Source organism: Canis lupus, chromosome 4, assembly GCF_048164855.1.
Source record: "Canis lupus baileyi chromosome 4, mCanLup2.hap1, whole genome shotgun sequence".
In the NCBI taxonomy this organism is placed as follows: Eukaryota; Metazoa; Chordata; class Mammalia; order Carnivora; family Canidae; genus Canis; species Canis lupus.
The window spans coordinates 30,301,579-30,327,001 of record NC_132841.1 but is presented as its reverse complement, the minus strand read 5'-3'; the positions used below and the strand labels follow the sequence as shown (position 1 = coordinate 30,327,001).

Here is a 25,423-nt window from a genome sequence, read left to right as displayed (position 1 = left end):
AGGAGAGGCAGACAGAGAGAGAGAGAGAGAGAGAGAAGCAGGCTCCCTGCTGAGCAGGAAGCTTGAGGTGGGGCTTCCCCCCAGGACCCCAGATTACAACCTGAGCCAAAAGCAGCCACTTAACTGACTGAGCCACCAGGACCCCTTGATTTGCATTTTCTTAAGTCAAAGTCATTTTGCACTCGAAACAGGTCTAATATAACCAAAGAATACCAATAATTAAAGAAAAAAGGCAGAGGGACACCAGGCTGGCTCAGTCAGTGGAGCACACAACTCTTGATTTTGAGGTCATGAGTTCAAGCCCCACATTGGGCGTGGAGCCATCATACACACACGTACATACGTACATAGAGAAATACATTAAAAAAAAGTAGGGGATCCCTGGGTGGTTCAGCGGTTTAGCACCTGCCTTCGGCCCAGGGCTTGATCCTAGAGACCTGGGATCAAATCCCACATCAGACTCCCTGAATGGAGCCTGCTTCTCCCTCTGCCTATGTCTCTGCCTCTCTCTCTGTCTCTCATGAATAAATATATAAATAAATAAATCTTAAAAAAAAAAGTAGAACATGCCAGTGCTCCCACAATGCCATGTTGTCTAGAAGCACTGTTTCCCTGACAGTCCGGCGGACAGCCACATCCCCGTTTGTCACCCCAAAAGAGTATTAACAGTCCCTTGGAAAAAAATCTCAGCCCTGAACTGAAGGGAGAGAGCTTTAGAAACCCTGTTAGAGTGTACAGGTGTTGGCTATAAAGCATGCCAGTGTGCAAATAATTCTGAATGAGGCAGAGGCTCAATAAAACCTCATGTTTGTTGTAGCTCCAGCACTGGTCAGAGAAACGGCAGGCTGCCTTCTGTATATCAGAACCTGCCTACTGAGCCCAGGTCTGCCAGCAAGGCTGCAACCCTGTCCCTCTGCTCACTGTTAATTTGTCAAAACAGAACAAATACAGAAACTCTCTGTGCAACACAATTACCTCTGTCCTGCTTCAAACCAATGGGCGGAGGAGATATAAAATTAAACAGGACTGGCTCTGAGTTGTTAAGTGTTGATACAAGGTGATGGGAACATGGGGGTTTGTTTGATTTTGGTATTTCTTCCATTTCAAAAAGAAAACTTCTCTGATGACATAAGGCAGGCATGTGATCGTGTACGTTTCAGCAAACCCTGGGAGGCAGGCGGCAGGCCTGTGACACCGACATTTCACAATGAAAACACGAACACTACGCAGGATCACTCAGTGTGGGTGCGAGGCCAGACCAGCCCCTGCGTGAGGGCCTCCCACGGCACCCAACATGCGCTTTCTGGAGGGCTCAGCACCCCACGTCTCGGGCCTCCCCCTACACTGAGCTCCTGTGCAGATGAAAGCAAGTTGCTACCAGGGACCCAGCAGGGAGGCGTCTGGGCCATCCTCCCAACCAAGCTCTCTCCTGCCTCGTTTTCCTGACTGCTCCTTCTCGTCCCTTCGCACACTACTTGGGCCCCAGTGCACACTAACTGAGAAACGGACCCTGACCACATGCACTGTCGGTCCTGTGGAAGGCCGAGAACACAGCAGAACCCTTCAATCAAGCAGCCTTGCTGTGATTCCAGATGCAGGACCTCCACTCTGCCAATTGGGCTGCCCAGGTGTCATTAGTGGGCAAGTTGGTAAAGCTTCCCAAGAGCAAAGAATCTGTTCTTTAAAAAAAAAAAAAAAAAAAAAAAAAAAATTATTTATTTATTCATGAGAGACACAGAGAGAGAGAGGCAGAGACAGGCAGAGAAAGAAGCAGGCTCCCTGCGGGGGACTCAATCCCGGGGCCCGGGAATCACACCCTGAGCCAAAGGCAGAAGCTCAACCACTGAGCCACCCAGGCATCCTGCAAAGAATCTGTTCTGCAAAGAATGTGAAGAAACGGAGATTAGCAGGGCCCTGCCCCAACAACGGGAAGTTTTGCTCTCTCTGCAAAATTCGGGACGATCTTCAGAGGACAAGGCACAAGACCAAGCAGGCACAGCCTGGGGGTGGGAGGGAACAACAGGACTGCCGGGTGTACCAGTGTCCAAAGTGTCAGACCGCCTGCCTAGGCCAGGGGACCCTCCACCAGACACCTGGCCAGTGGGCGGGGCCTCCAGGTGCGCCAGGGAGGGAACATGGCAGTCCGGAAGCCCTTCACTGAGGAGATAAGGCAAGCACAGGCCTCCCATTAAGAGAAGCCCGTGGAAACCACATCGAACGCCCTGTATTAATCTTGTTTCAAGGGAAATGATGAAGTTGCTGGTGACAGCTTGTTCAGGGACAGAAAAAGATGAGGGGTGAAAGGCCAAGCCACTGAATCCCACCTTGTTTCTCTAGGACAGAAAGCCCCCAAAACTTTGAGATAAATCATTAGGAGATGATGCTGTGAATAATCAATGGTGAAAGCTGAGAAGCCCCCGTAAGTCTGCTTTGTTTGCAAGAGTTCTGGCCCAAACAGGCCGCACCAACAGCCACAGTAGAAGCACAATGTGGCGTCACGGCCACTCGTCCTGTCCCTCCTTCTCCATATGCACCCCCGCCCCCCAGAAGGTGACAAGCAATGCTTGCTGAAGATGCGCAATCACGTCCCCTCAGCCACCTGCACAGACTCCGCGTCTGCTTCTTCCGGGACGGATCACACTGGTGACACACACAGGCTGCGATACCTCCCCCGGTGCCCTGACCATCTCCGGCCAGTGCCCGGGTTTTCTGCTCTTCTTTAAGGCAGGGGTCCTTGGAAGAACTGTCCTGAGTCACAGTCTCCACTGGCTCGCATCCCATTGGCTCCTCAGCCAGCTCCAGGGGGTCTCCACCCCCCGGAGCACACGGCAGCCCCGGCCAGGGTCACCAACAACCTCCACTGTGTCAATGTCCATGCCGATTTTCCATCCTCATCCTGTGTCATTCCCACCCCCCACCCCCAATGGCACAGCTGACTGGTCCTCTCTACTTGAAAGGCTTCTCCGGCACCAAGTCTCCCGGCCTTCCCTCGGCCCACCTGCTCACAGCCAACTCTGGAGTGCACTTTCCTCTTTGGGGTCACCTCTAGCACCCCAGGGCTCCAGAGTCACACCTCTCCCCTTCTCAGTCTATAAGCCCCCTTCACGTCTCTGTTGTCACTTGTGTCCCCTCCCCCTGTACTCCCCGTGCTCCAGCCCCATGGCCTTCTCTTGGCCCCTTGCACATGCCTAGTGCATTCCGGCCTTTGCAAATGCTGCCCTTCCAGCCCACAGCTTTCTTCCCAGACCCCCCACCCGCTGCCTCTTCACTGATATTCTGGTCTTGCCTGCCTAAGTCACCTCCCTGGAATGTCCTGCCCCGGACTCCCCAGCCAAGGAGCTTCTCCCTCCCTGCTCTGCTGCTCATCAGTAGGCTAATGCCATTACTGATTAAACACAAGCACCGTAAGAAACAGGGCTTTACTGCCCTTGTCCACTCTTACCTCTCAGAGCCTAGAACAGGGCCTGGCCCCCAGTCAAAGGTGCACGAGGCACCCTGCTGCCGATGTCTCGTTGGGAGCACTCCCAGGGCAGGGAAGGGGGAAAACAGACATGCACGTGGGCCAGAGCTCCAAGTGTTCCTGAATTTCCAAGTCTGGGGCGGGGGCCCGTTAACCCGGCTTTCGGTCACCCCGGCCTTCCTGTCAAAGTACTTACCAGTCTACTTTATAACTAACCTGCCGCTGGTTCTGCCAGGGCAGGGCTCGTTAACCTTGCCTACCTTCTCCTCCAGAGCCTTGCAGGGGGCCTGGCACATCAACTGTACAGAAAGAATCACGATCTACTGAATAAAGGATGAAGCGAGGAAGCGAGGCCGCTCTCAGTGACTCACCCAGAAGACAATGTTGTAGCTGAAAAGGAGGTACTTGTACCAGCAGCTGACCTCGGCATTAGAGTATCTATAATAGTGCATCTTCTGAGAAGCGGGATCTGTGGACAGACATGGGAGTGATGAGAAACTCAGTTACATAACATCTCCTACCAAACCCACTCCCCAAGAAAAAGCAAAGGTGAGGTTCACACACAGACTCCAGAAATCTCCAAAGTGTTTCTGTGTTCCTGCATGAGTCTAGGCATAGCTTTACTACCAGTGCCAGCGACAGACTAGGCAAAAATCATGTTAAGTCAACTCTCCAAAAACAGACAAAAAAAAAGAGAATTTTGAAAGAATGGAGGATGCCAATTTTTATTTCTTTTTTTTTTAAAGATTTTGAGAGAGAGAAAGAGCGAGCGAGAGAGAGAGAGAGCATGCAAGAGGAGCGGGGTGGGGGGTAACGGGAGAGGGAGAAGCAGGCTCCCTGCTGAACAAGGAGCCCCACGCAGGGCTTGATCCCAAGACCCCGGGATCATGACCTGAGCTGAAGGCAGGTGCTTCACCGACTGAGCCACCCAAGAGCCCTGAAGATGCCAATTTTCAAAGTGTCTCCTAGATACCAGGCCTTCCCAGACATTTATCTCATCACCTCTCCACTGGGTGTTGACTTTTCAACTTTTCAGTTAAGGAAAGAGGAGTTAGGAAGGAAGGTCATGGGATTTGCCCAAAGCTAAGACAAAGAAAAAAAAAAAAAAATACTCGACGAGGCCCAGGATTTGAACCAAGGACAGGGGGTTCCACAGTCTACATCCCCTCCACCCAACCACTACCTGGGGTAGGACAGCCAGGGGTAGGGCGAGCCAATGGAGAAATGGAGACTTGACCACTGAGAGGCACTTTGGGAAGAAGAGATGAAAAGCAGGCATGACCTAACCCAGGCCAGGGAAGAAAAGTCAGAAATAAGGCCCCATCCCATTATTTGTTCAGCTAACATGTTCTCAGACAACCTCCCAAGCTCTGTCCTCACAGAACGACGAAGGTGATGTGGCCCCAGGAGCCCACAGCAGCCAGCATACACCCCATTCCTCCCTCCCGTCCCTCCCCTGCCTAACTCCCCCCCCCCACCAGGTTCGGCCTCCTGAGGCTGTGAGTAAAGCTCAGACCACAGAACATTCTGAGGGCTGCACAGAGTGGGCGGGACGGGGAGGGGCATTTTTGCTTTAAATCTGTGTTCATTGTCCAAAGCCCCTCAGAGAATCCTACAGAAAGGAGGGTGCCCTCCAAAGGGAATTCTGAGGACCTGACCCACCTTGACTACTTTCCATTCTGAACCCAATAGCAAACAACCCAGGTGGGCCCTAACTCCTCCACCCCCCAAACCCACTGCCAAAGCAGTGGCTCAGTGGTGGGAAGGAGGGGGTGGCCTCACGCTGACCCATGGATGGGGGGTGGGCAGGACCTAGGGCGCACAGGGGAATGTTCACCACCCGCCATCCTCAGTTCACCTCCTGCTTCCCGGGGGTGAGGAGAGGGGCAGATCCGACCAGGGCCTGGGAGTGACCTCCGTGGCCTGGCTGGAACATTCCATCAACACAGTGATGACAAGCAGGGCCAGGAAAACCACATCCCTCTGGAAATGGGTGCTGTGACCACTCAACCCTCCGGGTGCAGCACCAACGGGCACAGCAGGCCACGACACCACCACCCAGCTCACCTCCTCCCTTGGGGGGGGCGCGGGAGGGTCTGGCCCCTGTGGTCTCAAAATCCAACTAGGAAGGGGACAGCAACCCAGCTACCACCCACCTCCCCACCCCCCGCCCCACCGTCAGCACAGCACTTGCTCAAAGGTCCCCTCCAGGAAGGGAGCAGGAGGGCAAGCCCAGGTACCGAAGGACACCATGGGTCACAGGCCACACAGGAGGCCTCAAAGCAGCCTGGGCCATGCTGGGCGGCTGAAGGGCCCCACTCCTTCCTGGGGCCACACCAACTGCCCCGGGCCGTTCCTGCCCTCTGGAGGCCCCAGCATCCTCACCTAGAACTGACCCTAGCGTCGCTGGTGTTGAGGCCCAGCTGGCAGCATCAAAGGACTTACTCCAGACACACCTCGGGGCTCCACCCTCTGCAGGTTCTGCGGACAAGGTGCGGGGTGGGACCCAGAATCCACATTTTTGACAAATTCCCCGGCGATTCTGACACACAATCACGCCTAACATACCAGGCATTAGCCTGGGGCTTCTGCACAGGTAGAAGGCCCTGCTTGTGCGGCCAGCACACGGGCCAGGCCTGCGGGCGAGACGGCTCTCAGGAGGAAGCCAACCACGTTTCACACATTACAAAAACCCCAGAACGCTGGGTTTTTCTCCAACTACAGAGGCCTGTCTTCGTGCATATAGACAAACACTTCTTTTAAACCTAAAACCCAGGGATCCCTGGGTGGCGCAGCGGTTTGGCGCCTGCCTTTGGCCCAGGGCGTGATCCTGGAGACCCGGGATCGAATCCCACATCGGGCTGCCGGTGCATGGAGCCTGGTTCTCCCTCTGCCTGTGTCTCTGCCTCTCTCTCTCTCTCTCTGTGACTATCACAAATAAATAAATTTAAAAAAACAAAAAAAAAACAAAAAAAAACACTAAAACCCAGGTCAGTTTATCCCACAGAACAGTCTGCTTGGCCAGAAATGGCCTAGAAGGAAACACAATGCTCTAAATGGTGGAAACCCTGTTAGGGGCAAAACAGGCTGCTCCTTGGAATCATCCGGCACGACTCTTCACGGTCCCTAGAGAGGCCCAGGTGGGTGGCCGTACCCCCATGGAACTGGCCCCCCGACACGGGGGAGAGCTGCTCAGGCGCGGGCCTGCAGGTCAGGAGTCGAGGGAGGGCGCCCTGGACAGCTTCAGGCCACCGTGGTGAGGCTCTGGCTCTCAGGGCCCTGAAGCACTACACACAGCCCGACTCCCCCAGGAGACCCACTGATCAGCGCCCGTCTGTCTGTCTGTCTTCCGCAGCATTGGCACCCTCACCCCTGCCCCGGCTTGGGGCCTGTGGGAAAGGACCACCCTGAGGTGATACGGGAACTCTCCCCGTAGAGACCCCTGTTCTCCAGCTCTGGCCTATTAACGGTGGAGAACACAGGCCGCAGGGACTTCATGGCCTGCAGGCTCTGGAGAGGGATCTCTCCTCCCTCACCATAGGTTTCACCCTCTTTCATGTGGTCCCGAAGGCCTCACCCCACAGACACACACAACCGCCCAGGAAAATCTCTGCTTTCATAGACGTCGGGCTCCAAACCCACACCCAGAGAATCTCAACAACTGGGACATAAACTCCCAGCCCTTATTTCCTGGAAACTGAGCCATCTGGAACAATGCTAGCCAGGTCCACACCGGGAAGGACTAGAAACACCCACATCATCCACGTACCACACTCCGACGCATCCCCTAAACACCTGCCAGGCCCATCCCAGAGCATTCACACCGGGCATCACACCATTTCTGTTGAACCAAGATAATTCTAGGAGGCCTGGGGGTGGGGATGTCCCAATGACACTATTTCCCCACCCAACTCACAAATGAGGAAACCGGGGAGGGGAAGCAGTTCAGTCTTTCTTCACCCACTTGTTTAGTCCTCCCCATGGGACGATAAGGCACTGAACTAACCACGAGGTGGGGAGAGTCACCCCACTTCCCTGCCCCTACGGAACCTAGGGAGCAGGAAGGAAAAAGCTGCCTCGGGCTCTTGCACAGCTCTCTACTCTGCTGGCCAGGGGGTGGAGAAGCAGATCCTAAACTGCAATGTCACCAAAAGATCCTGTCTCCATAGGGGCACATCCCAGAGTATAAACTGAAGGAGGCAAGGGGAAGGTCTGTTTAAACCCCAGGCTGCGCCACATCCTCCCACACAGGGCCCTTTGGGTGGAGCCTCAGTTGGAGAAGGCCAGTGCTGAGCTCTAGAGGTCTGGCTCAGCAGCTTCACCGCCTCAATGAAGGAAAAAGAACGCACAGGTACACCTGAGGTGCCAACCTGAGAGTTACCCACAAAGAACCCCAAGGTGGACAAACGCACTGGGGCGGCAACTAGAACCCAGATCTGACTCAACATTCAGCAGAAATGACTCCAAAGTGACTGTGTCCCTGACAGCTCACCGTATCTCCTAAACCAAGTTACATCAGAGGAAAGCAGAACTTAGATCCCCAGCAACAAATTCAATTCAAACCAAGGCCATTTAGGGGCACCTGCTGGCTCAGTCAGTAGAGCATACAACTTTTGATCTTGGGGTTGTAGGTTTGAGCTCCACGCTGGGTGTAGAAATTATTAAAAATACCATCTTTTAAAAAACAAACAAACAAAAAAAAACAATCAAGGCCATTAACCTTAAAATACACACACACACACGCAAAGAATCTTATTTTAGCAAAATAACAAAATATCCTAAAAGATGAATCAACTTTTCACAAATACTAATTATCACTGCAACAGAGAAGACTCTCCAAAAGCTATTCTGTAGCTTTTGTATTATGTAGAAATACACAGAAAACCACCATCAGAAAAATTTAATTCCAAGCCCTCAAACTGTCTCCGTTCCAGAACTTATTAAAACAGAATAAAGCGTTTACATGGCAAATAGGAGGCATGTTGTTTGTCAAAACATCAACTTCTCGAAACAAGGGGGAAGGTTAGAATCCTTTAACAGTGCTGAGAGAGCTGGCTAGCAGTCTGGGAGCTAACTAATAAGCCAAAATAAATCTAAATATTTAAGGTTGCAAGCACACACACACAACACAGCATTTCAGGACATCACCTTCACTTTTGAGCCAACAGGAAAAAATAAAAGTATTAAAATACCAATATGAAACAGTGTTCATATTCCCATACAATTAAAGGTAGCATTATCTTAAAGGGAACACCAATGATGTCTTCAGCAGCTGCAGCGATTATGACGAAGGGTAAAAATCTACAATATATAAAAATCCATACTTAAAAGACTCCCAGCATTAGACACGAGGGCAAAGGATATGGACATTATATGAAATGGAAGGACAATATAACCAATACACGGCAAAATAACCAACACATCCCCAGAAGTGAAACCTAAAAACAATCCAGAGACCCTACTTCATGTTACACTTTCCAACAAAATCACCATCCTACTACTGACAAGCCCATGGTGAGGATGGGCAAGTTCGTACCAGGTTGCTGGGATGCAGAGTAAACTGCTACTACCTTTGGGTAAGTGATATGGTCACCATATTCAAAACCAAAAAACGAAAAAGTCACACCCTTAATCCAATAAAGTCATGACTAAGAATTTGCCTCCAGAAAATAAACCAACAGCGGAAAAAAAGAATACGCATTAAGTATGAAATCTGAACATCATGGTTTGCAATTATGGAACAATTTGTAACCATGCGGTTGAAGGCCAAAATGGAATATAAAAGTATGGAAATGGTTGCACGGCGCGGTGGACTTCTAAGTGGTTCTGGAAAAACATCTCCAGTGTTGTACTTACCATGACCACCTCTGCAATGCAAACTGGCCATTGCTGGGGAGAGGGTGTGTCAATCTCAGAGGTTACTGGCCCCCCAACGTGATCACCTCTACTGGCATTATAGACAGGGCTGGTCTACCTTGGGATTATTTCAACCTGTACGATTCCTTCCTTCTCCCTCTCCCTGTTTATTTATTTTTAAAGATTTTATTTATTGGAGAGAGAGAGTGTGTGTGCACGTGGCAAGGGGAGCACAAGGAGGGAATCCTCAAGCAGACTCCCAGCTGAGCACAGAGTCCAACTGAGGGCTCGATGGATCCCAGGAGACCCTGAGGCCATGACCTGAGCTGAAACCAAGAGCCGGACACTTAACCAAATGAGCCACCCGGGCGTCCTAGCTCCCTGTTTATTTTTAATTAAAAAAAAAAAAAAGCACATGCTCAACTGTAAAATAGTTGGAACAGTTCAGAAGTATAAGAAGTGAACTGGCAGTGAGAAACCACTGAACACTGGTTTTCACATTTTCACCGTGACCCACAGTACGAAACACACTAACAAAATCAAGCCAGCGCCCACATACTCGCAGGTGCAACTGAGCCTCATGAAACAACACCTCCTCTTATGGTGTGTCATGCATTCTAGATTTGCTGTTTCAATTTTTTTTTCAAGATCATGCCTGAACTTCCTTTAAGAAACAATTACTGTAAAAGTTTTTTGAGAGAAAGAACAGGGCAGCCCGGGTGGCTCAGTGGTTTAGCGCTGCCTTCAGCCCAGGATCCAGTCCGACGTTGGGATCCCTGCATGGAGCCTGCTTCTCCCTCTGCCTGTGTCTCTGCCTCTCTCTCCCTCTGTCTCTCTCATGAATAAATAAATTTAAAAATCTTTAAAACAAAAAAACAAAAAACAGAACCTAAGCCAGGCCTCCCTTCACCTTTCCAGGGGACCCTTTCAATTGTTAGCTGGTCTTGATATTTATACCCCATAGAATGGCTCTTAGAAATTTCTGTATACAATAAATAGGCCTGTGTTACTATTCCTTGGCTTTCCAGGTCTAGGTACTACCTACCTACTTCCTACCCTGGAAGGAAATGAGGGGACTCTTTTTACTCCCCCAGAAACCACTTGGCCCCCAGGCCCCTTTACTCTTCTCCTTTCCTGTACCTCCACCCCAATTAAACTCTGGCCATGGCTAGAGTGATTTTCACAGTTAACATTATTATGACCACTTCTGCCATCAAAGTGAACCATATAAACCATAATTACTTTTCCTGCACAACTTCTTGTTCTCTGGAGTTAATAATTCTCTTATTTTTCTGTTTGATTTCCTCTAAACTTCTCAATATTCAACCCCAAATTCAATGCCAGTTGTCCAAGTCTCCTCTCAGTAAGTTCATTCACACTAGATGTTCTATTTCTGTTTCTTCTTCCAGAAGAACACTTCCCTGGAGCCTATGGAGTTCGATCTGGACTGGTGCACAGAAGTCCCCTTACCTCAATTCGGGATACAGCCCGTGAAAGATCCAGTCTTTGCTCCCCTTGGTGAAGAAACGTTTCAGCGCAAAAGGCACAGTATGCCTGAAAACAGCTTTAGTCTATCTTCATTCCTGAACAGAAGTTTGTGTACAGAACTGGAAATCAATTTCATGGAGAATGACAGGAGTGTCACTCTACCTTCTTCTATATTCCAGCGTACCGAGAAGCTGTGAAACCACTTGGATTTCTGATCCGCATGTTTGATGTGTTTCTCTCGATAAAGCTGTAGGGTCATCCCTTTCTCCCCAGCACACTGAAACTTCAGGGTACTGGTCTGGGTTCATCTTTGTCCACTTGGCTCAGCATCTGATGAGCCCTTCCAATATGGAAACCAGTATCCTTTTAGGCAAAATTTTTTTTGATCATTTTTCTCACTGAATTTCTCTCTTTCTGCAACTCCTATTAGGTAATGGGAACCCTGCCTCATCCTTCTGCTCTATTATTCATCTTATCTTTTTTTTTTTTATCTGTTTCCTAGAAGACTAGTTCCTTGAATCTTACCTTCTAATCAGTCTGATACTCTTGTCCTGCCCTTATCTTTTAAACTTTTAATCATTTTGGTTTCAAAATATCCTTTTTTATAGGGCCCTGTTCTTATTTCATGGATAGGAGATTTCTCTTATCTCTGGGAAAAGGTCTAATTTTTTTCAAAATGTTCTTTCTAAATAGGATGTTTCTCTCAAGTTACTTTCTTTGTTCTCTGTTTTGCTTCCTTTCACGTTAGGCATCTTCTTCAGATGTTGGTATTTCTCATAACGAAATAATTGTCATGAGGAAGGGTAAATGCCTAAAAACTAGCTAGAAGCCTTGAGTTCTGGGGCAGGTGAGTTTCTGTGTAGGCTGATCCAGAATTTGCTGGGAAATCCTTGTTGTTGGCTTCACTAATTCTTTCCTCTTAGGCCACTCAGGTTCCCTCAATGAGGACTCTCCTCCCTGGAAGCCAAATGGAAGTAGAAGGCTGGGATGTGGTCTTCCATATGCACCTCCAGAAATCCCTAGAGTTTCATAGGTCCCTGGTGTTTCCTTCTAAAGAATAAATCTCCAATGTCCAGCAAAGGGGAGAGGGTGTCACCAAGCATCACGGAGGAAAGAAAGTAAACCAAGTATCTAACCATGTCAGCTACTTTCCACTAATTCTTACATTTGGCCATGTCGGCTGCTTCTCTGAACCCCAAACCCAAAATAACAATGTGGTGACACCAACTTCCATATTTTAAACTGGGTCACTCATCCATCTATTCCTGGCTGGCAAATTTTTTCTTGTCATTTCTTCTCCCATTCCTCCTGTCCTTGTAGACAGATTCCTTTTTAAAAATTCCCTTTACCTTGGGGCACCTAGGTGGCTCAGTCGGTTAAGCGCCCTGGGCTTCAGGTCGTGATCTCAGGGTCTTGGGACTGAACCCCACGGTCGGGCTCCCTGCTCAGAGAGGAGTTTGCTTGAGGATTTTCTCTGTCCCTCTGCTCCTTACCCTGCCCACTGGCTCTCTCTTTTTCTCTCTCTCGAATAAATAAATAAAGCTTCAAAAATAAATAAATAAAAAGTCTCTTTAACTTTTGTGGAGTTCTATAATAAAGTTAAGTTAGGTGTGTCCCAATCCACCCATTTACACCCAGATCTCTAGGAAGACTGCAAAATACTTTTAGTTGCCATCTTTTTACTGAGCAAAGTGAAAAACCAGGAAGCGTAATTTATCACCATATAAAAGAAAGGGAAAAAAAAAACAAAAAACAAAAAACTTGCAGATGTAATTAAGATAACTGATCAATCAACCTTAAAACTGTGAAATTATCCAAGTGGGTCCCATGTAATTTATGCGAGCCCTTAGAAGCAGAGCTTCCCACCAGCTGAGGGCAGAAGTAGAGAGGTTCCAAGCAGGAGAAGGATGCAGTGCCCTGTTGCTGGATCCCAGATCCAGGAGCCACGTGTGGAGCAGGAGTTAAGGGTAGCCTTGGCTGACAGTCAGCAAGGAAGCAGGACCTCAAACCTGCAACAGTCAGGACCTGAATGCTGCCAACTACCAGCATGAACTTGGAAGTAGATCAGTCCCAGAGCATCCAGAAAGGAACGCAACCCTGCCAGCACCCAGGTGTGGGCCACGCAGAACCCTAAGCAGACGTCCCAGCTGAACTATGCTCTACCCAGCAGCACTGTCCACCTGTAACCTGAGCTGGGACCCCCACCCCCCACAGTACCCTTGCTGTCTCCTCTCTCACTCACTCTCCAGTCAGCCATTCACCAAGGCTCGACCTTTCCACATGGCTTGCAAGGCCCCAGCATCAGCATCTGGCCTAATCAAGGCCCATCCCAGGAAAGGGAAGCCGGATTCCAAGGGAGCTGGGGGTCCTGCTGCACTTCCAGGTAACACAGCTTAAGCCCTGGACATCCCTACCACCCAAGACGAGATGGGATGCCCGGGGGGCTCAGCGGTTGAGCACCTGCCTTCAGCTCAGGGCGTGATCCTGGGGTCCCGGGATCACACATCGGGGAACCCGCTTCTCCCTCTGCCTCTCTCTCTCTGGGTCTCTCATGAATAAATAAATAAAATCTTTTAAAAGAGAGAGAGAGGGATCCCTGGGTGGCGCAGAGGTTTAGCGCCTGCCTTTGGCCCAGGGCGCGATCCTGGAGACCCGGGATCGAGTCCCACGTCAGGCTCCCGGTGCATGGAGCCTGCTTCTCCCTCTGCCTGTGTCTCTGCCTCTCTCTCTCTCACTGTGTGCCTATCATAAAAAAAATAAAATAAAAAAATAAAAAATAAAAAAAATAAAAGAGAGAGAGAAAAGAGAGTCCTCAGGGCTCACTGGGTGCTGGGGAACATTCTCAGGCCAAAGAAAGAGGCAGGCCTCAGGCGACAAGTCTAGGAAGGGATGGGTAACTATGGAATGGGAATAGGTTCCAGTGAGAGAGAGGGTCACAAAGGCAGGCCAGAGTGGGCTGGCTCATTGCCCACAAGAGTGAGGTGGCCTCAGCCCCAAGGCACAGCCACCCACAATGAGAAGGACTCAGATCCACAAGTTCTCAACTGCTCTCTGAGTCATGCTCAGAGTCAGAAGCCCCATCTATGCCCTGCTCTAGCCCTTTCCCCTGAGGGCCCAACTCCTCATGGCCAGGGTCTGCCAGAAACAGTGTGAACTGACATGGTGGCAGCAGCCACGCAGAGGTATCCAGAAGTTTGATTCTTCCTCAGGGCAAGACACTATAAAGCTACACGAGGATGAAGGTGGCACCCTCCCTTAACACGGGGTCACAAGCACCCTGCTGGTACACAGGTGTGGGAAAAGGAAGGTTCCCAGTGTTCAGAGACTGGAGGCCCAAGGGATGGCCTCCATGTGGATGTCCAGGAAAAGCCCAGGCCACCAGCTCCAAGCCCCAGCACACTCCCCCATGAGCCTGGGGTTCTAACACTTGGTTTCCTGTATGAAACCCTGAACTTTAGCAAACACAGCATTAGGAGTTTCCACCACCAAAACCCACAACCCAAAACCTGCTGAGTCTAAGGCGCACCAAGGGGCCTCCTTGTCGATCCGGTGAGAGGTGAGACCTTTGTCTACCTTAGTGCTGTCACCAGGAAAGAAGCAGAGGGAGGGAGAGAAGTGGGTCGGAGGAGGGAAGCGGAGAGCCAAGGGCTCAGCGGGAGCCATGCTGGGCCTGGAATGGAGGTCACTTCATCCAGTGATTTTCAAACTTACTATTTTTATTACTTTGTAAGCTATAGGAGTTTTTGTTCAAAGAAATTCTGACCCAGAAACCCAGCACGAAGACAGACAGAGCAGGTCACTCATCTCAGGAGTCTGGGAGGAAAAGGGGAGGCTCCGTGAGGCACACACTTGAAAATGAGGGGTCTGGCCCAGAGGATCCCAAATTCCAAAGAACATGAGAATCACTCAAGGAGTGCTTGCCAAACTGCACACGGAGAGACTAGTCCAATAGAACTGTGACAGACCTGGAAATTCATGTTTTTAAGAGCTGTCCTTCACAGCAGTCAGTGTGAAGGGACCCTTGCTGGCCAAATCTGGAAGAATCTGAGCATCAGAATAATCAATTATAGTAAGTGGATTTTTAACTCACTGAGTAAAATAAGAATCAGCGAGTCCACTTTGATATACATAAATACGTGGATACATAAACGGAGAAGAGAAAGTTCTTTACAGCAGAATGCCAAATGATGAATGTAGAAAGGAATTCATGGAAATAAAATATCACTGTTCGACAACCAGGACAGAAAGAAATTGTCCAGAATCTTCTGTCAAGAATCATCAGTGGGGGATCCCTGGGTGGCTCAGTGGTTTGGCGCCTGCCTTTGGCCCAGGGTATGGTCCTGGAGTCCCAGGATCGAGTCCCACATTGGGCTCCCTGCATGGAGCCTGCTTCTCCTTCTGCCTGTGTCTCTGTCTCTCTCTCTCTCTCTCTCTCTGTGTCTCTCATGAATAAATAAATAAATCTTAAAAAAAAAAAAAAAAGAATCATCAGTGTTTGGGTCCGTTGGTTCTGTTTGGGTCCGTTACAGCTGCTACAAAAAAAGTGGCACAGAGTGGGTAGCTCATAAAGAAGGGAAATTTCCTTCTCACAGTTCTGGATCCAAGATCCAGAAGGATCCTTGGATCCAAGGTCCAAGATCAAGGCCCCAGTATGGTTGAGCAAGCCTTCTTCCAGGCTCCAAGCTGGGACCTTCGGCTGGGCCCCCACCTGGAGGAAGAAGCAAGGGAGCTCTGTGGCGTTTCTCTGAAGGGTGCTAATCCTATCCACCAGGGCTCTTCCCTCATGACCTAAGTCACCGGGCTTAGGTCATGATTTCAACATGTGAATCTGGGAGACACCTTCAAACAGGAACAGGTTCTAAAAACAAGTTGATGAAAGTTTGATGAGAAACAGCATGTTTATGTCGTCTCAGAGTATCTCCCCATAGGACACTTATTAATTACAGAGAACATAAAAGTAACTCAGCAGGGGAGAGACCCAGCAGAGCCCACCTTATTAACTAAGTCATCACGGTTTCCATCACCCGTAATGAGGCAAGCCAACGTGGGTCCCTCCAAGAGAGGACACATTTCTGTGGTATCCCTGATGAAAGCACAGAACATGAATCTAATCCGAAGGAAAAATCTAAGAAATTCCAATTAAGGGAGTTTTTTTTTTTAAAGATTTTATTTATTTATTCATGAGAGACACAGAGAGAGAGAGAGAGAGAGAGAGAGAGGCAGAGACACAGGCAGAGGGAGAAGCAGGCTCCGTGCAGGGAGCCCGACATGGGACTCGATCCAGGATCAGGCCCTGGGCCGAAGGCAGGCAGTAAACCGCTAAGTCACCGGGTCTGCCCTGATTAAGAGAGATTCTACAAAATAAGTAGCCTCAAATCAAAATGTACAGCTTGTGGCCATTTTCCTTAAACAAAGAAACAAACACCAACAAACAGAACTACAACCTTAGGTCAAACAACCAGCCTGGGGCCCCGGGAGAGATCCTGAGGATGAGTCATCCCACAGCTCACCGGGCAGCATCCAGATGTGCAGGCCCACCCAGGTGAGGCAGGGCTTAGTCACCCACAGCTGCTGCCCCCCAACTTCTCAGAAAGCTGGGAAAGGAGGCCCCGCACCTCCCTGTCTTCCCAGCTGCCGTCCCCTCTGCGGTGGCAGGTGAAGCTGTGGGCTGGCCAGACGCCGGGGAGCCCCCGCTGCCTTGGGGCCTGGCGCCCCGATCAGCCCTAAGTTCTTGAAACGTCTGCCCCCAGAAGCGGGTAGTACACACAACGTGGAGCATCTGGACCCCGTTCACAGTGACATCTCCAACGTGGGCAAGACCCCAGGAGGCCAACACGCTGCGAGGTGCAGACCTCGGGAGGCTCGGGGTGCACCCCAGGCCCCCCTGAAATCTCAACTAAGGGCCCGGCGCAGGGCTCCCTAGGCTGGCGTAGGTGTGCCAAGGAATCCTCCAGTGTGCAAACCCGCTAGGCCAGTCCCTCCCAGTGCAAAGGCTTTTGTTGTGGGAGACAAACACCCCAGACTTGATTCTACATGTCTGGGCACCTGCTGTGTGCAAGGCACCCAGAATGAGGCTGGGGAGACCGAGAACTCACCCTGACACCCGGGCCTGACTCAGGGGCCTGGGGCCACACCACCCTCCGTGAATCCCGGAGTCTTGAAGGTGCTGGAGGGCAGGAGCCCGCAGGAAGGAAGGAGGAGGAGGCGGGAAGCTGGTCAGGAAATGCTCTACAGCAATGATGGATTAAAGGTGAACGAGGTGAGAGCTCCGCCTCCAGACAGCTGCCAACTTGCCCTGACATGGGGACACCACACTGCAGCTCAGCAGAGTACCCCCCAACTGTCCCACCCACAGCACCCCACCCGGGGGGTGCCCCAGCTCAGGGCCAGGCCTTGTGGATGAGACACTGGGCGCGGCTGCCCCCGCAGAGCTGCCCCCGCTGGGGCCCCAACAGCACACGTTCCGGGTGATGAGGGGGCCCACGCGTGGGGAGAAGTCAGCTCTGCTCCAGTGACTGCGTCTTGGCCACCCCTTCCGGGGAGGGTTGGGCCTGCCCAGATCTGCAGTGTGCTCTCTGCAGGAGTTTGCCCTGCGCGCGCCCGGCTCACCCCCGACACACAAAACTATGTAAGAGACTTAGAATTACACACACTGCCTCCCTTTCCTCCCACTTTCCATGCCTGAAATGCCTGAAGATTGTGGTTCCAAAATATCAAAAATCTCTGTACCCAAAATTGCACAGTCTGCTAACGGTAATACTGTGTTTTGAGACAACCAACCCACTTCACTCCAGGGACAGCACTGGGAGCACCCCGGAATCCTGCTCGGGTCCGCAGCCCTCTGAGGCCTGAGGCCAGGGCAGGGCCTGGCTTCTGGCTTCCTCCCAGCAATGCAAACAGCCCGGGGTGGGGGCGGGGGGGAGGTTCACAGGGCAAAGAAAACAAAACAAACTTCCCAAACAAGCTAAGAAAAATGAAGCCTGCTAGGAAAAAAATAAAGAAAACTTCGTGCCCCAAAAACACAAAGAGAAAAGGAATGGGGGGGGGTAGTTTTTTTTTAATGCAAATCAATGGTGGGACACTGCTGGAAAAGGCTGAGAGGGGTCAGATTAGCAGCTCAGTCCCTAAGCAGAGTCCCAGAAGGCCAGCCTCCCCCCCGCCCCCCGCCCGTGGCTGTGCAGGGAGCCCTGTCTCCTCCAGCCTGCAGACTGGCGCCCCCAAACCCCCCCAGAACGAGGTGGGCAGGCGATCCTAGTGCTATCAAGGGAGACCTCAAACTTTGTTCTGCTACAAAAATAAACGTGTGGTCCTTTCTGAACTATTCATTTGAACTTCAACATACACCATAACCTCCTTCTAGAGAATGTTTTGTGTTTCTATTGAAAAAACAACATTTACAACCTGATTCTGATCCTGTCGTCCAGCTGGGACAGATGGGGCGGGGCGAGTGGCACCAGATGGCTGAGGGAGGCTCCCTGCCACCCTTCACAAAGGAGGGCTCCGATTACCCCCTCTTATCCCCTCGGCTCCGTGCCCCAAGGATGACCTCGCCAGCAGGCTTGGAGGAGGTGCCCGCAGCTGCCGGCAGAGGGGCTTCCTGGGGGCCCCCCCCCGGGGGTCCCCCTCCCCGCACCCAGGGATAGCTGCTGGAAACCGCACAGCCCAGTCGGCAGGGCCAGCAGGGCCGGCAGGGCCGTCAGGGCTGCCAGACCTGTGTGAAGTCGACGACTTTCAGGAGGGCAAGAGGGCGCGGTCTGCAAAACCACAAAACAGACTGAGGAAGGTGCTAGAGCAACAGGCAGGCAACAGGCAGGCGCAGCCTAACTCAGGTGCCTGAGCCAGGGCTTCTCAAACTTGAAGTGTATGCAGATCACCTGGGAATTTTGTGAAAATGTCAAAGCAGCTCAAAAGCTGCTCACGCAACTCCCAGGTGTTGCCCAGGACAGGCCTGTGGCCAGTGCTCTGAAGGGAGAGGACCTGAGAGAAAAGCGACAAGCCTTAGGACAAGTCCTGGGAGGAAAGTCCACCCACCCTGGTTGCGATTAGATTTCCGGGTGCGTAATCCGCTTTCCTGGAGTAGTTTGGGACTTTGGTATTTTAATGCATCCCACTGGATCCTTACAGGTTATTTTTATTCCCATTTCACAGCTGTGGAGGCTAATGTAACCCAGTGACTAGAGAAGCTGGACTCCCTGCCTCTTGGGCATCTTCCAAGAAGGCCTCCCGTGACGTCTGGCAGGAACACACTGCCTAGAGCAGTGACACGGAGGCTGATCCTGGCGAGGCAGACAATGGGAGGAAAGCCACTGGGGCCGCTAGGCCCAGGAGGCCCAGGGGATGAAGGCTGGGTGGGGAAAGGCAGATAAAGGGCCAGAAACCAATCCTGAAGGGGCACCAGCGAAAGAGACAGTTCTGGCTTCTGGGATCTACAACTTTTATCTTAGAGATAAAAGTTAAACCTAGCCCCCCCCACAGGAAGAAGAGAGGGAATATTTATTTATGTACAGAGGGTATCTTTCTGTCAATGTTTCTGTTTTTCCTTAAAACAGCCTGGCCTCACTTTAAGGGAAGGTAAAATGCAGAGCTTTTGCTTTCTTCCCCTGAGTCCACCATTCAAAAAGGGAATGCGGGCCTTGGGGACTCACTCGGCCACACCCAGCCCTTGAGAACTGACAGTACAGGTTAGGCCTTGGGGTGGGTGGGCTTCTATATAAAAAAACAGACATCGGCGGAGGCTGACCATCACCACCACCCCTCAAGAACCTAAGAAATGCCTTCCGTTAATCCCATCTGATAAACTTTCTTCCCCCAAGAGATCCTGAATTAGCAAGAGGGGCTGTCAAGGTAGTGACCAATCACTTTGGAATTAGAAATCAAAGAACTCAGAGTCATAGCTAAAAAATTTCGGCAGTTCATCTGTGCAACCAACCCTTGCATTTTCCGAGACCGGAGCCCATGGAAAAACTGCCAAGGTCACCCGGAGCGAGCAAGTGGCAGAGCTGTCTTTCCCCAGCCTTGCACCTCCATGAGCTTTTTCCAGAGCACCTGCTGCTGCAGTCATGACCTTTCCCAACCCCTCTGCGTCCAACTACCATCAAGGCAGCACCGGCGTTTTAATGCATCTAAAAGGAAACTTAGCTCTTTTTGCTGCGTCTTGTACAGCATGTGCCGAAATGACAAACACTCCAAACTGCAACCCTGTCCAGGGCTGGAACTCACTCCCTAATTTGTGAGACCTGGCTAATGAGGAGGGGAGCAGGATCTGCAACCCCCAAATCTGCCTCTCTGGCATAAGGATTATCTTGATCTCATTATTTTTAAAAAAAAACAGCAAGCAGGGGAAAAGCTCTGAAAACCACGTAGAAGTTACTGAAGGGAAATTTACATTTACAAGGTAAGTCTCCACTTGAAAGGGTGTCTCCTCTCAGCACCAGGAAGAGGAGGGTGACACTAAATCACAAGAAACTCTTATCGGGAGACAAAGCCCAACTTAAATCTGCATAACAATCTTATCCTGTTTCCAGGTCTTCTCTCCCAGCCCCAATCATCTTTCTTGTGTCAGTAGCTGGAGAACATATTTAAGGTGACGGCTTGGGCCATTTTCAGGGAGTTCCTCAAGTTCTCCTGGATCGCTCTCACGGAAGCAGGTGTACCTGTTACTCAACTTCTGTTTTTCTCCTGCTCATCTATCTCTTATTACAGGAGCTCTCAGTCAAGAACCAAGAAGGGCAGAGGGAAAATTCTTTTTCCTCCCCTGCAACGAGCCAGGCTGATTTCAAAGATGGCTAGGTTTTGGACGGGTAAGATAAAATTCTAAACACAAGAAAAATAGTGCAAATTACTCGTTCTCATGCAAAACAACTCTACTTCAGAGGCAGGTGACTGTTCAGAGTCTGGCTGCGGTTTAGAAAGCAAAGCAAGAGACTTCTGGCTTGGGGTGGGCACAACTCCAGAAAAAGGTGCCAGGGAGTAGCCCTCAGCATTGCCTGCAACCCCCCATGTGGGTGAAATCGCCCCCCCCCCCAGGAGGGAGCTCTTGTTACGCCCACCAAAACCTGAGGGAGGTGAGACACAGGCGGACATGAAGGGGCAGCTGGGAGAACAATCCCCACAACCAAACAGAGACCAAAAAAAAAAAAGAAACTTTCTCAACCACCTGTGCCACTAACTGCCAGGAGCTCTTCCTCCCAGGACTTGATCATGGACTCCACGGAGGAGGGGGGCCAGAGCCAAGGAAGACCACACTGGTTGCCTGGGAGGAGCTTTTCCTGTCAAAGACCAGGAGGCCTGTGCTCCCGAGGTGCTGTGTGTTTTTCTCGCCCTCTCATCTTTCTCACCCCCTCAGTGGCCACTAACAGGTGGGATCTCTCCAGGCCCCCACTGTACAAGTCACCAAGATTCTGATCCAGTAAGGAGGGGTGACCTCTAATCAAACAGATCTTGACACTCCTGGGGGAATGGGGGTACAGCTGGGAGAACCGAGTACAGCCAGGGGACCGCCTATCTTTGCCTCAGTGGGAAGATTCCTGTCCTGGGGGCTTCCACTGGTGCTGCACACCTGCCTCCTGCCTGCTGCCCCCCAGCCTGCCCCCCCCCCAGCCTGCTGACTTCCCACCCTGGGGCAGCCCGGGGGGCTCAGCGGTTTAGCGCAGCCTTGGGCCCAGGGCCTGATCCTGGAGACCCGGGATGGAGTCCTACGTCGGGCTCCCTGCATGGAGCCTGCTTCTCCCTATGTCTCTGTGTGTGTGTGTCTCATGAATAAATAAATAAAATCTTAAAAAAAAAACCCACCCTGCTGCCCCCCAGCCTGCCTCCCCCTGCCTGCTGCCCCCCACCCTGCTGCCTGCTGCCCCCCACCCTGCTGCCTGCTCCCACCCCCCTGCCTGCTGCCCCCCACCCCCGCCTGCCGCCCGCCCGCCGCCGCCGCCGCCGAAGGTTCCAGAGCGCGGACGCGGCAGAACAAAGGAAAATGGCCGTGGCTCAAGCGGCGTGGAGTCTCCGGGCAGAGACCGGGCCGCGCCAGGCGCAGGGCCAGCGGGGCCTGGGGCCGACGGCTCCTGGCGCACCTGGCGCACCTGGCGCACCTGGGCCCGGGCGCCGGCGCAGGAGAGCTCCGGCAGGGGCGGGGGCGCTGGCTCTCGGCTCTCCGCTCCCCGCCCGGCTGCTCAGAACTCTGGCGGGAGACCTGACCTGGCTGACCTGGCGTGACCACCCCGTCGGGGGGGGGGGGGGGGGGGAGGCAACCAGCGGGGGGGGCCAGCGACAACAGCAGCCGGGCCGCCCCCCGCCCCCCTCCCTGCCCCGCGCAAAGAACCCACAATGGGAGGCAGCAGGAAACCAGGGCGGCCTGTGAATAGCCCCACTGTCACTCCCCAGGCCCCACCCCCTCGGCCCTACAGGTCAGCCCCCGCGGCCACCAGGCCACAATGGGAACCTCTGTACTGGCAGCCCCAAGCCCCAGGCAGCAGCGCCCTGGGCACGGCCGCTCTGGACTTCCCCGGGGGGCAGCCAGTGATGGCCACGGTGGGAGAGAGGGGGCAGGGCACCGGCAGCAAACCCTCTCCGTCAGGGTCGCAGCAGCCCCCTTTCCTCTGCCTGAAAATCTCCCCACTGGCCCTGCCACCGACGGAATGACTGTGGTCACTTCAGAGGCACACAGTGGCCACGGGGATGGGGAAACGGATGGAGGGCTCCCAGAAGTCCCAAGAGGATGCCAGGCCATGGCTCCCACAAGCACCCTCTCTCATTCCTCCCTCCCTCCTCCCAGCCCAACCCTGGAGGAAGAACTCAGCTGCCTTCACCCCCCACCCCCACCCCGCTTCTGCTCTGAAAGGAAGCCGTCTGAGAAAACCCATCTATTATTTACACCAGGTGCCTTCCACACTGGCTTTTTAAAATCACAGGGTGGCAATCAGACACAAAGTGGCCTAAAGTGCAGAACAGGCAAGAGACGGGGAGGGGCGCGGGGGGCATCCCAGAAACAACAAAGGCTCTGGTGAAGCCAGGACAGGAGGCCTGACTCTCACACCAACCCCTGAAACCGAAGGAGGAAGTGGATGCGAGAGCCCCTCCTGGCTTCTCAGCCAAGACTCCCAGGTCAAACCCCTACCCAAGTCCAGCACAAACCCACATCTGCAAAGCCTCTCCTCCCTCCCCAGACCTTACCTGGCTCCGGCTGCCTCCTCTTACACACTTTTGGGTATGCACAGGGCCCAGCCAAAAGCTGCAAACAACAGGTGCTCTGCGGAGACAGGCTAACCTGAGCTGAACCAAAACCAGACCGTGTTGGGAACCAGGCCACCAGCACCCCACAGTGTGCCCTCCAGCTCCGGGCTCTGCCTGCAGAAATAAATACAAGATCCCTCAGAAAAAAAGCTTGGAAACTTTCCTTCTCCCTCTTGGAATCAAAACAACGTGCCTCTCTTCTCGTTAAGCACTCAATGCCGGGACTCCTCTTCCAGCCGTCTACTACAGACCTGTGAGCATGTGCGAGGCACTCCTGCAGCTTGGCTTCCAGAGACAGAATTGGTACTGAAAGCAACCTCAACGTCCATCAATAGGAGGCTGACAAAGTGAATCACGGTTTACCACGCAGCAAAAGAACATGTTACAGGAGAGTGGACTGTACTGGGCTGACATGGAGCAATCCCAAGATAAGCTTTAGGGTAAAAATCACTAAGTACAGAACAGAGTAATTAGTATACTAGCAAGGGGATAAACAAGAGGAGTACAGAGAGGAGACGCTTGACTAGGCAAGCCAGCAGCTGGTGATGGAGGCCTCAGGGGAGCAGAACTGAAGGGGTCAGGCATGGAAATGCTAATTTTCACTGTGTATCTTTATGTGGCGGGTTTTTTTTTTATCATGTATACATTTTTTAATTAAAAAAGTCAAACCTAAATTGACATTTAAAATCCCTCACGTTTGTGACTGTAAGCCAAAACAAAATAAAACAAAACAAAACACACCTGTAGCTCTCCGCCTGCAGCTTCTGGTATCTCCCCAGAACAGAGGACGGGGGAGAAGTGGGGGGAGGAGGGGGAAGGGGTGCCAGCCTCTGTCATCAAGAAAAGAGGACCAACTCAGAGAGGTCCCTGCTCACAACTCCTCCCTGGGTCCCAAAATAGAAGTTTTCCCAGGAAGACCAAGAGCAGATTCTGCCAAAGGCGGAAAAGACACTTGAAGGAGGGCCCCTGGGGGCAGGTCTCCTCTCTGGGGAGACTGGAAGACCCCAAGCTTCAGGCAATGTGCGCATGTGGGGCTGAGCCTCAGGCATCCCAGGCCTCAGACACGGACCCTTCTCAGGGCCCTCCCCAGCCGCTGGTGAGGCTCAAGATCCTAGTGGTAAGAACCCATCCCAATTTTAGCAGCTAAAGAAAGCTATTTCAACAGATTTCTAGGCCTGGCCCAACTCCAAGTACAGGCTAAAAACAGTTTCTCCAAAATCCCAGCTCAAAACCCTGATCCCTTAGCCACTAAACCCCATGCATATACCTTTCGGGAAATGGGAACTGCAAAATGGAGTCAGCGAGATGGGTCTGTATATTTATTTCTTACTAAAGGGATACACACATGTTGTTTAAAAGCCTCCCTTAACTGCATGTCAATACTCTGCACTCAGAAGCACTGATGTATTTCCTCCAAGTGATTTTACCCCTAAGGAACAATATAATAACCATCCCAGTCTCTCCTGCTTCTGAAGGGTATGACACAATGCCTAGTACCACCACGATTGGCCAGGCTGTTTGGGTGAGACCATTTGGAAGGCAGGGAGTGGCTCGTGAATGGAGCTCTTCCTCCAGAGCGGAACTAGGCCCCCACTTAGTGCCACCACCCCCAGGCCGCCACCGCAAAGATCTAATGACCTCAAGCTCACAGGCTGCCCAGGCCTCAGAGAAAGAAGGCTGCAAAGGGGCGAAGTGTATGTTTGGCTCCCCCGTTCCAGAAAATGCTCTCTGATGGCTGCTCAATGTTCAACTAGTAGCCCCCCAATTAAAGAGCACAAATGAGATTTCACAACAAGCAGAATCAGGCTGGCACTGGGAGCCGTCAAACCTCAGCTGCCAGGAAACAAGTCCCTGCCCCTCTCAGCGAGCCCTCCGCAACCCCTCAGCAGCTCTTGCCCTGAATACTAGAACCCTCCATCAGACCAAGCCCAGCCCCTCTCCAGGCATCTTCCTGCGTGAGTGGGCCAGGCCCCCACCCCTAAGTAAGCACTGATCCTCAACACACCCAGTCCTGTGGCACCTCAACTGGCACCTGCCCCACTACGTCATCTGTCTGCCCTCACCCAGAGGGGCCCTGAGCCACCCCGGCACCTGGGTACATGCCACTCCCTCCTCCTTGCCCCCTGGGAATGAAAACCCCGCCACTACCACCACCTGACTCCCTTGTCAACATGCCCCCTCCAAATGTGTCCACGTTTACACCGTTGCTTGTATTTCACGGAAAACACCTAGGACTCAGGAGACTATGAGGGTACAGGGCCAGCTTCTGGCCTGGAGCCTTCAGGAGTGAGGATGGCCCCCAAACCACAGCCAACAGGTGCTCTTCAGACCCCCTTCTTTCTCACAGTAGCAGGTGGCCTCCTTCCTAAGCAGCTGGCTGCTGAGGCAGGAGCT

The 25,423-nt window shown here is 52.1% G+C and overlaps 1 protein-coding gene across 5 annotated transcripts in view; it reads right to left on the bottom strand.

Moving 5' to 3' along the window:
- The window catches only part of TSPAN14 (tetraspanin 14), a 55,249-nt gene that overhangs the window by 22,525 nt on the left and 7,301 nt on the right, over positions 1-25,423 (bottom strand). For 2 of the 5 annotated variants that reach the window (XM_072823798.1, XM_072823799.1), the window contains exon 2: positions 3,832-3,929. In XM_072823798.1, the coding sequence (XP_072679899.1) occupies positions 3,832-3,912 (81 nt within the window). In that variant the 5' untranslated portion in view covers positions 3,913-3,929. Of the gene's footprint in view, positions 1-3,831; positions 3,930-16,899; positions 17,019-22,969; positions 23,144-25,423 lie in introns of those variants that run through there. The other 3 variants (XM_072823796.1, XM_072823797.1, XM_072823800.1) reach the window with 3 other exon arrangements.